At 43.0% G+C, this 13,681-nt stretch overlaps 1 protein-coding gene across 1 annotated transcript in view; it reads left to right on the forward strand.

Annotated features, from left to right (window-relative positions):
* Positions 1 to 13,681, forward strand: part of LOC143289036 (propionyl-CoA carboxylase alpha chain, mitochondrial-like) — a 47,524-nt gene that overhangs the window by 2,702 nt on the left and 31,141 nt on the right. Inside the window, exons 3-8 of the mRNA XM_076597822.1 lie at positions 466 to 582; positions 1,593 to 1,706; positions 3,917 to 3,970; positions 4,434 to 4,529; positions 5,905 to 5,977; positions 9,542 to 9,620. Coding sequence (XP_076453937.1) covers positions 466 to 582; positions 1,593 to 1,706; positions 3,917 to 3,970; positions 4,434 to 4,529; positions 5,905 to 5,977; positions 9,542 to 9,620 — 533 coding nt within the window. The remainder of the gene's footprint in view (positions 1 to 465; positions 583 to 1,592; positions 1,707 to 3,916; positions 3,971 to 4,433; positions 4,530 to 5,904; positions 5,978 to 9,541; positions 9,621 to 13,681) is intronic.

Below are 13,681 nucleotides of genomic sequence, written 5' to 3' on the forward strand. Positions count from 1 at the left end.
AGTGATAAGGTTGCACAGTACAGGCTCTTTTTTAAAACTGCACAGTGATTGAACCATACTTTCAGATGCCATTGGTTTAGGGACAGTAATCTAAGTGGAAACGGTCAGTAGAGTGAAATTTTTCTATCCAAAGTGTCATGGGGTTAAGAAAGGAAGAGGTTTTGAGGAGGAAACAGGAAAGTTTATTGTTCCTTTGTGTTAATGTGTGTGTTTGATTTATCTGTTTGTGTGTGTGTGTGTGTGTGCACGCGTGTGTGTGTGATTATCTATATGTGTTTATGTGTGTACCGAGTTCACACAAGTAGAAATGCTCCTGTATGTTCTAATGAAGGGGTATGCATATTCAGTATGATATGTCGATGGATATATGATCAGTGTGTGTGTTTGGTTTTTGTGGTTGCTTTTGTTTTGTTTTTTGTTTTGTGTGTTGATGAGTTACCCTCCATTATTCCTGTTGTCTGACAGAAATTTGACAAGGTGCTGATTGCGAATCGAGGAGAGATTGCATGCCGAGTCATACAGTCATGTCGCCGGCAGGGCATCAAGACGGTGGCTGTGCACAGCGATGTGGATTCTCTGGCTGTATGTTCTTCCTTCTCTCTTCCTCATGCTTTTTAAAAGTTATTATCTGTGTTGATTTCGTTCATTCTTTTTTTTTCTTTTTTTTCTTTTTTATTATTACCATTATTATTATTACTCTTCTTTTATTTCTACTTTCTACTGTATGTTTATTATTACTATTGTTCTTTTTATTTCTACTAGTACTGTATTTTTATTATTGCCACTGCTTATGCTACTACAAAATCTAGTGCCATTACTGCTGCTGTTGTTGCTTGCATTGGTGCTACTGCTGCCATAAATGTTTTAAATGTGGTAGTGTTAGTGTCATAATTATTTTAGTTTTTGTGATTTTTTTTTCTTTTTTAATGACAGTGAATGTTGTAGCTTATATTGCCATGACATTCAGTGGGCTTGTTTTGTTGTTGTTGTTGGTGGGTTGTTGTTTTTGGGGAAGGAGGGAGTGTGTGTGTGTGTGTGGGGGGGTGATGGTTTTTTGATTGTTTTTTTGTTGTTGTCATCTATCGTTGTTATTGAAAACTGTGGGGCCATTTTTGCTTAGTTGTCTATGATTGAACACTGTAGAGTCTGTTTAACATCAAGTTCTAAGGGATAAGAGAAGACTGCTTGACCATATTAACTCTATAGTCTATTCCTCCCAAGTAAATACTTGCTTAAATTTTCCCCTTGACCAAGTAAATCAGACCGTTACTGTCAGTCAGCACAGTTGTGACGGAAACATTCCAGTAATATACTGAGAAAATTTGCTGTTTGAACTTACACAGAAACACCATATTTCCCACTAAAGAGTCGTGAAGGTAAACAAAAAAAAAAGTGCTTTCATTTTCACAGTAATAAGTGAAACGGAAAGAAGACCCAAAGTCACAAAATCTTCATGCTGCAGGCTATGCATATACCATGGTCAAATCATGACAGTTTCTTGTGCTGTGGGAGAAAATGTGTAAAGAACCTGTCCTGAATGTGGCCCACAGCAGTTCTTCACAGAATAAATCCTTGTTTTGTGTGTGTTTCAGAAACATGCGCGCATGGCTGACGAAGCGGTGTGCATCGGCAAGGCACCGACCAGCGAAAGTTACCTGCGCATGGACAAGATTCTGGAAGCGGTTCAGAGCACTGGGGCACAGGCTGTGAGTAGACAGACATAGAGATACTGCTGGGGATGAGTGATTGTATTATCTTTTACAATACAACAACAATATCACTTTGTTTATCCATCACAGGAGAAATGTGTGTGTACCTTAAAGTTCGGTCTGTTGAGCGCACTGGTATATAAGCCGCACCCACTAAATTTTGAAAAAATTAAACTTCATACACACATAAGCCGCACTGGCTACTGGTACCGGAACACATACCGATACTAAGAAAAGCTGTCAGTACTGTAGGTTATGAAATAAACACAAGCCGAAACAACACAAAGAAAAACAAGCAAAAATACTGCTAGTGCCACAACAACAACAAAATAAACACAACGAAAATAAAATCCATAATTTAGGGATAGTCACATTTATTCAACGTCGTCCTGTTCACTGAATCCACTGAAATCTTCGTCTTCAGCGTCCGAGTTGAAAAGAACCAGCACAGCTTCTTCCGCCATCTTGGCACTGACTTCAGCCTCACTTTCACTTGATGAACATGAACGCGGAGGTCGCTGCTGGTACATCACTTGCAGTGTCGTCTGCTAGGTCGATCGCCTTCAATTTGAAGGCTGCATCATAGGCATTACGTCATGTTTTCGGCATGGTGAGGGTGTGCACTTGAGCAGAGTAGACCTGAATGCTGATCTGAAGGCTTTAATTTGTGCAGATTTGATTTTTAAAACGTGAACAGTTCACACACTAACCTGAAGCTCATCCAAAAATCCATAGACAGAAATCATGATTTTGGTGAGTTGAAGGGCAGCTAAGAATAGATGAGAATGTGGCACTCCTGGGATCATTAAAATCCTCAAATAAGCTGCATCATTATATAAGCTGCAGAAGTTAAAACTGGGAGAAAAAGTCATGGCTTATAGACCGAACTTTACAGTATGTGCTCATATGCGCACATCAAGCATCACATGAACGCAGTCATAAGGACATACAGGCATAACACACACATTGAAAAAAAAAGTGTGAGTGTTTTATACTTTCTCATCTTTTTATTTTGAGACATGGCCACTCTGTTTTAACATTGCACTGATTCACATTCACACACACACACGCACACACACACACACACACACAGGTGGATGGTAGTAAGATTCTCATCAAAGACCAGTTTCCATGGCAAAGTGGTTAACATCATGGACTGATGACTTGGTGGATGCAGGTTTGAATCCCAGCAGAGATGGGTTTTTTCAGCCTGTTGTAAGTTCCAGCCCAGATTAGAGTGTGCTTTGGGCTCAGATGGGAAAACTGGGAGCGTGGAGTCCAGTATCATCCACTTCACAGATGCATCTTTCAGAGAACTGAACAACTCCTGACCAACACTGGTGTCCGTACTGTATGGTCTGGCGATATGTTAGGAAAGAAAGCATAGAGTACAGCCTTGTCACACAGTCTCAAACCTGAAATGGACCCCATTGCAGTGTTGTCCTCATCATCCTCATCATCCTCATCCTCATCCTCATTCATTAATACAGAAAAATATTGTCCCAGATTCTGTGGTCTTTCATGCCTTGCTTTCAAGTTTACCTCAGTTTCAATCCTCCTCCACTTATGTATTTGGGGCTTTGGTGTCGGCATATTCATGAGGGATTTATTGTAGGAGGGTTGTAGTTTCCACTCTGGAGGGAATGCTCACTCAGTCTGGCTCCACGACTAACCAGTTGTTGCTGTCAGCTGGGGGTGTAGCAGGTGGGGTCTTGTGTATGTTGCATCAGAACAGACTCCACTGATCAACACTGAAGTGACTCAGCAGCAGTGCAGGGTTTCCTTGTATGTGGCCCCCTGGGACCACAGAGTTACACACACACACACACACACACACACACACACACACACACACACACACACACATACACTTGCCTAACACACACACACACACACACACACACACACACACACACACATACACTCGCCTAACACACACACACACACACACACACACACACACACACACACATACACTCGCCTAACACACACACACACACACACACACACACACACACATTAATGTGTTTTCATATTAATTCAATCCCTCATAGTTTCTTGAACATTGTTGTTTGTATCATATGATTTTTGTCAAATATTTGTTGCAGAACAAAATGTTTAATTGACAAGAGAAATACTTTGTTGTTGGTTTTTTTTATGGTTTTTTTGTTGTTTTTTTAATACATATACTTTTTTAATTTTTTCAGGTTCATCCAGGATATGGATTTCTTTCGGAAAACACAGTGTTTGCTGCCAAGCTTGTAAGAACGAAACTTCTTTGTTTTTTTGTTGTTGTTTTTGTTTTGTTTTTTAGTTTGATGATATGTACACAAGAATTGCATGAGTGTGTGGGTGGAGGGAAGTCTTTAACCTATGAATCTAGGTTTATAAACCTTTATAAATACTGTACCCTTTTCATAAAAATGGACTGAAAATGTCCGCTGTTTTTATGAATACATTCAGTTATATGCTGTTTTCATTTTGACAATTTTTTTTATGTATGTATAATTGGAAGAGAGGGTATGTTTTCTTCCTTCACTTGTTTCCTCTTCAAATGTGTGTGAAAGAAATGCTGATGAAAATAAAACTTTAAACAAAAACAGTTTCCCAAACTAGGAAACCATTTCGCTATTGTTCTTCAGCTGTTGTGGTGTGGATTATATGGATCGTGCATGCGTTGACACCTTAAAACCAAAACCGTCATTAATGCTGTTGCCTTTGCAGAATGAAATTGGGGTGGAGTTCATTGGGCCCAACAGCGAGTCGATCCATGCGATGGGGGACAAGATTCAAAGCAAGAAGATTGCCACGAAAGCCAAGGTGAGTCCGAAAACCTGTCCAGGATTTTCACCATTGAATCAGTTTAAACTTTCTCTTTTAGCTGTTGGATCAGAAATTAAAATGCGAAGAACAAGAACATGCTGAGCAAAATTATAAGTATCTCCAGCTAGACAGTATGGAGTAGGTGTCAAACAAGAACCTCCATATGATGTGTACATATGGCGGGTGAAACAATTCAACACAGATCATTAGTGATGATTGCCATATTCTTACTTCAAACTTCAGACTTCAGGCAAATGTTATCCATTTCCCAAAATGAAAGCACTAAGAGCCTGTAATAGTTTTTATGTCCCAATCACTTCAGTTCTTAAATGACTTATCAGTCTTATGCTTTAACCATTTTTATACACAAATCAACTCAGTTCATAAAAGACTTATTAGTACTTAATATGTGTGTGTGCATGCATGTATTTGTGTGTTCTAATACTTTTGATAGCTAAGTGTTAATGACATATCCATAGTTGATCATAGTTTGCTGTTTTATGCTTATTCTCTTATTGTTATTATTGCTTGTGATTATTGTATGTGAGGTTCACGTTAACTTTTAAAACATTGTTTGTCTTTTATGTGTTGATATTGAATGACCGTGATTCTCAACATACCGTTTATGTAACATGCACCACCAATTAACTGCTCTGATTTCAGATGATGATTATTTTTGCATGTGTATGATTGTGATTATTATCATGTAAGGTTCATGTTAACTTTTAAGACATTACATGTCTTTTTTGTGTTCATATTAAATGACAGTGATTCTCACAATGAACTGCTCTGATTTGTAGGGGTTTTTGTTTTGTTTTTTGTTGGTTTTTTTGCTGCAATCACAACCATACCCAGGTTCGTCTGTCACACTCCCAACATCAGCAGTCCGCAGGGAACCATCGATGTTAGGTTGTCAGGAGGCCACACACCAGAGGAGACCCTGTACTGCTGCTGAGTCACTTCGGTGGTGTTCAGTGGTGCCTGTTCTGATTTAACATACTTAGGACACCACCTACTAAGCCCCCTACTAATGACAATAATGGCTTAGTCGAGGAGCCAGACTGAATGAGCGTCCCTCCCAAAGTGGAGACTGCCACCACGTCCCTCCAACAACAGCCCCCCATTAATCTGCCAACACTGAAGACATTGACAGGACTCACCCCAAGCACAGAAGTGGAGGGGTATCGAAACTGAGGTCACCATGACAGCAGGGCATGAAAGGCCACAGACTTTGGGACACTTATGTTTGTATTGGTAATGATGAAGGAGGAGGAGGAAGAGGACGATGTTGCTTTGGAGGTCCATTTGGGTTTGGGACTTTGTGACAAGGTTGTACTCTACGCTTCCTGGTAATGAATTAATTATTGTGCAGGTGAACATGATCCCAGGGCATGATGGAGTGGTGGAGAACGCAGACCACTGTGTCAAGCTGGCCAAAGAGATAGGTAGGGGGGATAACTGGTGTTGGATTTATGTGGGATTTGCGTTTTCTGTCTGTAGGTCCTCGTTTGTAGTGGAGAGCAAAAATATGATTTAATTTATCAGCACTAGAAACCTTACCCTCTCCCCTGTCCCCTTCCTTTTTTGGATTGGTTGTTAGCAGTAATCACATACCAACCATGATGGCTTTGCCTCTTGTTCACTCATATGCTTACACAGCGTGCCTGTGTGCTGTCGATGTTGGGCATAGATGAAGGCAGTAAGGGGAAGTTCTGGTCCCACAATGTGACAGAAGGGCAGACATGACCATGCCACAACTGTCAGGACAGACATGACCATGCCACACCTCCTGTCAGGACAGACAGACATGACCATGCCACACCTCCTGTCAGGACAGACATGACCATGCCACACCTCCTGTCAGGACAGACAGACATGACCATGCCACACCTCCTGTCAGGACAGACATGACCATGCCACACCTCCTGTCAGGACAGACATGACCATGCCACACCTCCTGTCAGGACAGACATGACCATGCCACACCTCCTGTCAGGACAGACAGACATGACCATGCCACACCTCCTGTCAAGACAGACATGACCATGCCACACCTCCTGTCAGGACAGACATGACCATGCCACACCTGTCAGGACAGACATGACCATGCCACACCTCCTGTCAGGACAGACAGACATGACCATGCCACACCTCCTGTCAGGACAGACATGACCATGCCACACCTCCTGTCAGGACAGACATGACCATGCCACACCTCCTGTCAGGACAGACATGACCATGCCACACTTCCTGTCAGGACAGACAGACATGACCATGCCACACCTCCTGTGAAGACAGACATGACCTTGCCACAACTGTCAGGACAGGACAGACATGACCATGCCACACCTCCTGTCAGGACAGACATGACCATGCCACACCTCCTGTCAGGACAGACAGACATGACCATGCCACACCTCCTGTGAAGACAGACATGACCATGCCACAACTGTCAGGACAGGACAGACATGACCATGCCACACCTCCTGTCAGGACAGACATGACCATGCCACACCTCCTGTCAGGACAGACATGACCATGCCACACCTCCTGTCAGGACAGACATGACCATGCCACACCTCCTGTCAGGACAGACAGACATGACCATGCCACACCTCCTGTCAGGACAGACATGACCATGCCACACCTGTCAGGACAGACATGACCATGCCACACCTCCTGTCAGGACAGACATGACCATGCCACACCTCCTGTCAGGACAGACATGACCATGCCACACCTCCTGTCAGGACAGGACAGACATGACCATGCCACACCTCCTGTCAGGACAGACATGACCATGCCACACCTCCTGTCAGGACAGACATGACCATGCCACACATCCTGTCAGGACAGACATGACCATGCCACACCTCCTGTCAGGACAGACATGACCATGCCACACCTCCTGTCAGGACAGACATGACCATGCCACACCTCCTGTCAGGACAGACAGACATGACCATGCCACACCTCCTGTCAGGACAGACATGACCATGCCACACCTCCTGTCAGGACAGACATGACCATGCCACACCTCCTGTCAGGACAGACATGACCATGCCACACCTCCTGTCAGGACAGACATGACCATGCCACACCTGTCAGGACAGACATGACCATGCCACACCTCCTGTCAGGACAGACATGACCATGCCACACCTCCTGTCAGGACAGACATGACCATGCCACACCTCCTGTCAGGACAGACATGACCATGCCACACCTCCTGTCAGGACAGACATGACCATGCCACACCTCCTGTCAGGACAGACATGACCATGCCACACCTCCTGTCAGGACAGACATGACCATAGACATGACCATGCCACACCTATCAGGACAGACATGACCATGCCACACCTTCTGTCAGGACAAACATGATTGTACCACACTTCCTGTCATCCCATCATCCCTCCTCGCCCTTAGCTGCCAGATTGTTTTGTTTGTGAGGGGAAGAGGTGGGTAATGTGTGTTAGCTGTGAATGATGCTACACAGTTTTTAAAATGGTATTTGTAGCAAGTTTGCCTGCTTGCTCATGTGGGCGTTTTTTATTTGATTACTGTTTGACATCACTCTTTTTGTTTATATGGTGTGCGTCGAAGACGTTGATGTATAATGTTTCTGTGCCCCTGCTTGGCACATGAAACAGACTTCTTGCCTTGCCTTGCAGGAAAAAATAAAGAGTACCGTCAAGTTCGGTCTATTGAGCGCACTGGTATATAAGCCACACCCACTAAATTTTGAAAAAAATTAAACTTCATACACACATAAGCCGTACTGGCTACTGGTACCGGAACACATACCGATACTAAGAAAAGCTGTCAGTACTGTAGGTTATGAAATAAACACAAGTGGAAACAACACCAAGAAAAGCAAGCGAAAACACTGCTAGTGCCACAAAAAAATAAATAAATATATAAACACAACGAAAATAAGATCCATAATTTAGGGATAGTCACATTTATTCAACGTCGTCCTGTTCACTGAATCCCCTGAAATCTTCGCCTTCAGTGTCCAAGTTGAAGAGAACCAGCACAGCTTCCTCCGCCATCTTGTCACTGACTTCAGCCTCACTTTCACCTGATGAACATGATCACAAGGTAGAGGTCACTGCTGGTTCGTCACTTGCAGTGTCATCTGCTAGGTTGATCGCCTTCAATTTGAAGGCTGCATCATAGGCGTTACGTCGTGTTTTCGGCATGATGAGGGTGTGCGCTTGAGCAGAGTAGACCTGAATGCTTTAACGTGTGCGGATTTGATTTTTAAAACATGAACAGTTAGCACACTAACCTGAAACTCATCCAAAGATTCATGAACAGAAATCATGATTTTGGTGAGTTGAAGGGCAGCTAAGAATAGACGAGAACGTGACAGTCATTAAAATCCTCAGATAAACCGCATCATTGTATAAGCCGCAGAGGTTGAAGCTGGGAGAAAAAGTGGCAGCTTATAGACCAAACTTTACGGTAGATGCTTGACCTCATCATAACCCAATGCGCTGATCAGGCCTTGTGAGCCTGTCTTAGGTCTGTGTAGAACATTTCCATAAAAAATGAAATACAGTGATGATGATGGGCGCGATAGTCAAGTGGTTAAAGCGTTGGACTTTCCATCTGAGTGTCCTAGGTTTGAATCTTGGTAACAGGCGTCTGGTGGGTAAAGGGTGGAGATTTTTCCAATCACTCAGACCTGCTTGTGCCTGACCCCTCCCCGTGTGTATACGCTAGCAGAAAATCAGATACGCATGTGAAATATCCTGTAATCAATGTCAGCGTTTGGTGGGTTATGGAAACAAGAACATACCCAGCATACACCCCCCGCCTGCGCCCCACCCTGACAAATGGAGTATGGCTGCCTACATGGTGGGGTAAAAATGGTCATACACAGAAAAGCCCACTTTTGTGCATATGAATGAACGTGGGAGTTGCAGACCATGAAAGAAAAAGAAGAAATACAATGATGATGATGCTATACTTTGGCCTCAGTACGTGGCGTGTGGTTCCAGGTTACCCCGTGATGATCAAGGCGTCGGCTGGGGGAGGCGGCAAAGGAATGAGAGTGGCCAACACTGATGAGGAAGCCAGGTCAGTCTGTTGGGGATTTTTTTTTTTTTTTTTAACTCTTTCGTTCCTATTTTTCTATGAACCATTACTCCCCCTTGTTCTGAGATCCCTACCATTCACATATTCCCTTCATTCCTGGATTTAGAGAAGAGAAAGAAAGTATGAAGCAGGGTACTTATTTTGGAGGCTTACGGTAACGCGGCTCATTACAGTACACTAAGATTGTCATATACTGTTGTATTCAGAATTGATGTGAGAAGTTGTCTGAGACCCTGTTGACACTATAGGGTGACATCTCTGGTGACACTCAGGTGTAAAACAGGTGACTTTGGGATCAAACACAATGCATACAACTACGTACTACATGCAGGACAGTGTTTTGCTTGCAGAGTATGCACATCATGCAGGTACTTACCGAGTAGTGCCTCGCATGTATCTCAGTGCCACACTGCTAGTCATATCCACGAAAAACTGTCACAATTGTCACTACTATTGTCCTTATCACATGAATGATTTGAACTTTGTCTCAAAGAGAATATTATATGCCTTTCACTACACTAGCAGTCACTGCGCCAGAATCAGTTCATTATTTACACAATTCTTGAACAAAAACTATTCAGAAACGATACTGTCTCTAAATACGCATGTCCATGTCACAATCATCACGTAATATGCCACACAAAGGTGACACGTGTGTGATATACCTTGAAGCAGTCATGCCAGTTACTGCACAAGTATACACAACAATTTTTTACACTTCTTACTTTAACTTTTCATCACCCGCTATCTGTGCTTCTGTAGCAACAGCTAATTGCACTCTCTCGTCATTCATTTGAAACAGATCGAAATCATTATCTGTTAGAGCGTTGTGAAACTCATCATCAGAAAACTGGTCACAATCCGAACTTTCTACACATTCCGTTTTTCTGTGTCCGTGTGTCTACACAGCACATCAGCAAGAATGTAGCGGCGCCCACTTTCCCACGGCCTAGGGAGGGGGAAGGGGGTGTCTGGCATCCATTCCACTCATAAACACTGCCCCGCTAGTGACCCGGTCAAGGATAGATGACGCGCACTGATGACGCGACTCGCGGGAAGTTCAAAGCGCTTACCGCGAGAACCGATTTTCCGGGCTGCAGGAAGGAAAGGGGGAATTCTCTGCTGCACGGTTTTCCGGCTTCCAGGAATGAAGGGTAAAAATCCTGTAAACCGGAAAACCGTGCTGCAGGGATGAAAGAGTTAATCGGTAAAGTTTGAAGGCAGGGTGGTGTTCGTTTTGATACCAGATTTGATACAGGTGTACAGCATTTGCTCGGTGTGGGTGTGCGTGCTTGCGGTTTATTGATAATGTATGCTTTTACAGTGTTCATGAAGTATAATACCACTGTCCTTTGAACACACACACAGATGATGTAACCCAAGACATCTTTTTATAGAGGGTGTACGGGTTTTTATAGGGTTGTGGAGAGATTGTTTTTGCTCTTGCTAGTATTAAGTGTAGTTCTGTTCTGTTTTGAGCAGACTTTTTGCAAAAACTGTAATCAGTGTTAACCATTATACACTTAACACACCCAATGTCGGCTTGCAGTGTAACACCGTAATCCACCCGGTACCGTCGTCTAAACACGTGTTTACTATGGACGCAGCCATTGTTGTTTACATAAATGAGACTCTTGCGAGATTCACAGCCTTGTTTTCGGCACTTCCTGCCATGCATTTTGCACTTTTCAGAGTCCGATTTACTTGAATTTTGACAAAGTTGTGAATTTTTAAAGTTGCAAGACGAGAGCTTTAGCGTAATCTGAACGCCGATTCTGAAGATGACTTTGAACCGTTTTAATGATTTTTGCATGAGAATCTTGTAAGAATCGATTGAACTGAGTGACCTAGATATCGACTGACTGAGTTTTGCCGACAATGAGTATGAAGTTGGTCACTTGAATGTGAATCAATCACCGGACCTCCAAAATCATGAATCAAACGCCGGACCTCCGAAATTGATACTGTCAGTGAGTTAGTCTTGATTTCACGGATATTTATTGGCATTCTGCACGATCTTCCTGATTGTGCTAGCTCAGTGGAATATACTACTGATTTGTTAAGTTTTGCCAAAGTTTTGAAGTTTCAAAGTTGCAAGATGAGTTCCATGACTGTCGATCGTAGTAGCGTAATCCAAACGACTATTCTGAAGATGATTTCTGTATGAGAATTTTGTAAAAGTCGATCGTACTGAGTGACCTAGACATCCACTGACTGAGTTTTACTGATAATGAGAGTGCATTTGGTACTTGTGTGTGAACTGATCACCGGACTTCCGAAATCGTGAATCGATCGCCGGACCTCCGAAATCATAAATCAATCACCAGACCGTCAGAATCGATACTGTCAGTTGTTGATTGCACTGATACTTATTGGCATTCTGCACAATCGCCCTGATTTTGCTAGTTAAATGGATTATATTTTTCTTTTCATTATGGAGAAAATACATGTGAGGTAGGTTTGTTGTTTGTTTTTGTTTGTTTGCTGTTGTTTTTCTCCCGACCATCATAGGAAAACACACCATCCCTCGAAATGAAAAGAACATAAAAATCAGCATGTTCATTGTTGGAATTCAAGTTGAGAAAGAAAAAGAATTAAAAGAAGATGTGTTAGAAGTCACTGCAGACCAGATAAACTCATTTCAAAGAAAATCATACTGTAATTAAAAGATTTTTTTTCAAAGTTGACCATCAAATTTGATAATTTTTTTTGTGTGTGTAAATGCAAAGCAACATGAGCCTGGAAACAAAAATTCTTCTGCATTTTATTATGTGTAGAAAGCAGGAAAAATAAACATGTGCAACAAAAGAAGGTAATTATAGTTTTAATCAATATTTATGATTACCCACTATCGAAAATCACAAGAGTTATTCGCCTTGGCATGGGATTTCAGGGGTGATTAGTTTGAGCGACCTGGGGGTAAGAGGGTTAATGTTAGTTGTTGTTTGTGGGGTTTTTTTCAGTCAGAAATGTTTTCTGCTTTGACACACACACACACACTTTTTAGTATACTCCATTTACAACTGGGCTTTGGTTGTTACTGAAAGGCCTGGCCAGGTGGTAACACACCAGCCTAGGAAGTGAGAGAATCTGAATGCACAGGTTCGAATCCCACGCTCGCCAAGTTTTTCTTCCCCTCCACTAGACCTTCAATGGTGGTCTGGATACTAATCATTCAGAGCAGACGATAAACGGAGGTCCTGTATGTAGCATGTACTTAAGAGCTAAGAGCACTTAATAAGAACCCATCGCAACAATAGGTGCGAACCTGGCAAAATTCTGAATAAAAATCCACTTTGATAGGATAAATACACTTGAGGGCGGGGGGGGGGGGGGGGGGGGGGGAGGTGCTCTCACTGTAGTGATGCACTCTAGTTTTCGAGAGCAGACTCGATTTCGCACCAGAAATCTGTTGTGAGAAAATAGTAATACAGCACAAGTGCTGTGTGTTCACTGTGTGTGTGTGCGTATGTTCAGGGTGTGTTAAGTGCTGTGTGTTCACTGTGTGTGTGTGCGTATGTTCAGGGTGTGTTAAGTGCTGTGTGTTCACTGTGTGTGTGTGCGTATGTTCAGGGTGTGTTAAGTGCTGTGTGTTCACTGTGTGTGTGCATATGTTCAGGGTGTGTTAAGTGCTGCGTGTTCACTGTGTGTGTGTGTGGGTTCAGGGTGTGTTAAGTGATGTGTGTTCACTGTGTGTGTGTGTTCAGGGTGTTAAGTGCTGCGTGTTCACTGTGTATGTGTGTGTGTGTGTTCAGGGTGTGTTAAGTGTTGCGTGTTCACTGTGTGTGTGTGTGTGTGTGTGTTCAGGGTGTGTTAAGTGCTGCGTGTTCACTGTGTGTGTGTGTGTGTGTTCAGGGTGTGTTAAGTGTTGTGTGTTCACTCTGTGTGTGTGTGTGTGTGTTGTTCAGGGTGTGTTAAGTGCTGTGTGTTCACTGTTTGTTCACTGTGTGTGTGTGTTCAGGGTGTGTTAAGTGCTGTGTGTTCACTGTGTGTGTTGTTCAGGGTGTGTTAAGTGCTGTGTGTTCACTGTGTGTTCACTGGGT

The sequence above is a fragment of the Babylonia areolata genome, chromosome 13 (genome assembly GCF_041734735.1).
Source record: "Babylonia areolata isolate BAREFJ2019XMU chromosome 13, ASM4173473v1, whole genome shotgun sequence".
NCBI classification, from domain to species: Eukaryota; Metazoa; Mollusca; class Gastropoda; order Neogastropoda; family Buccinidae; genus Babylonia; species Babylonia areolata.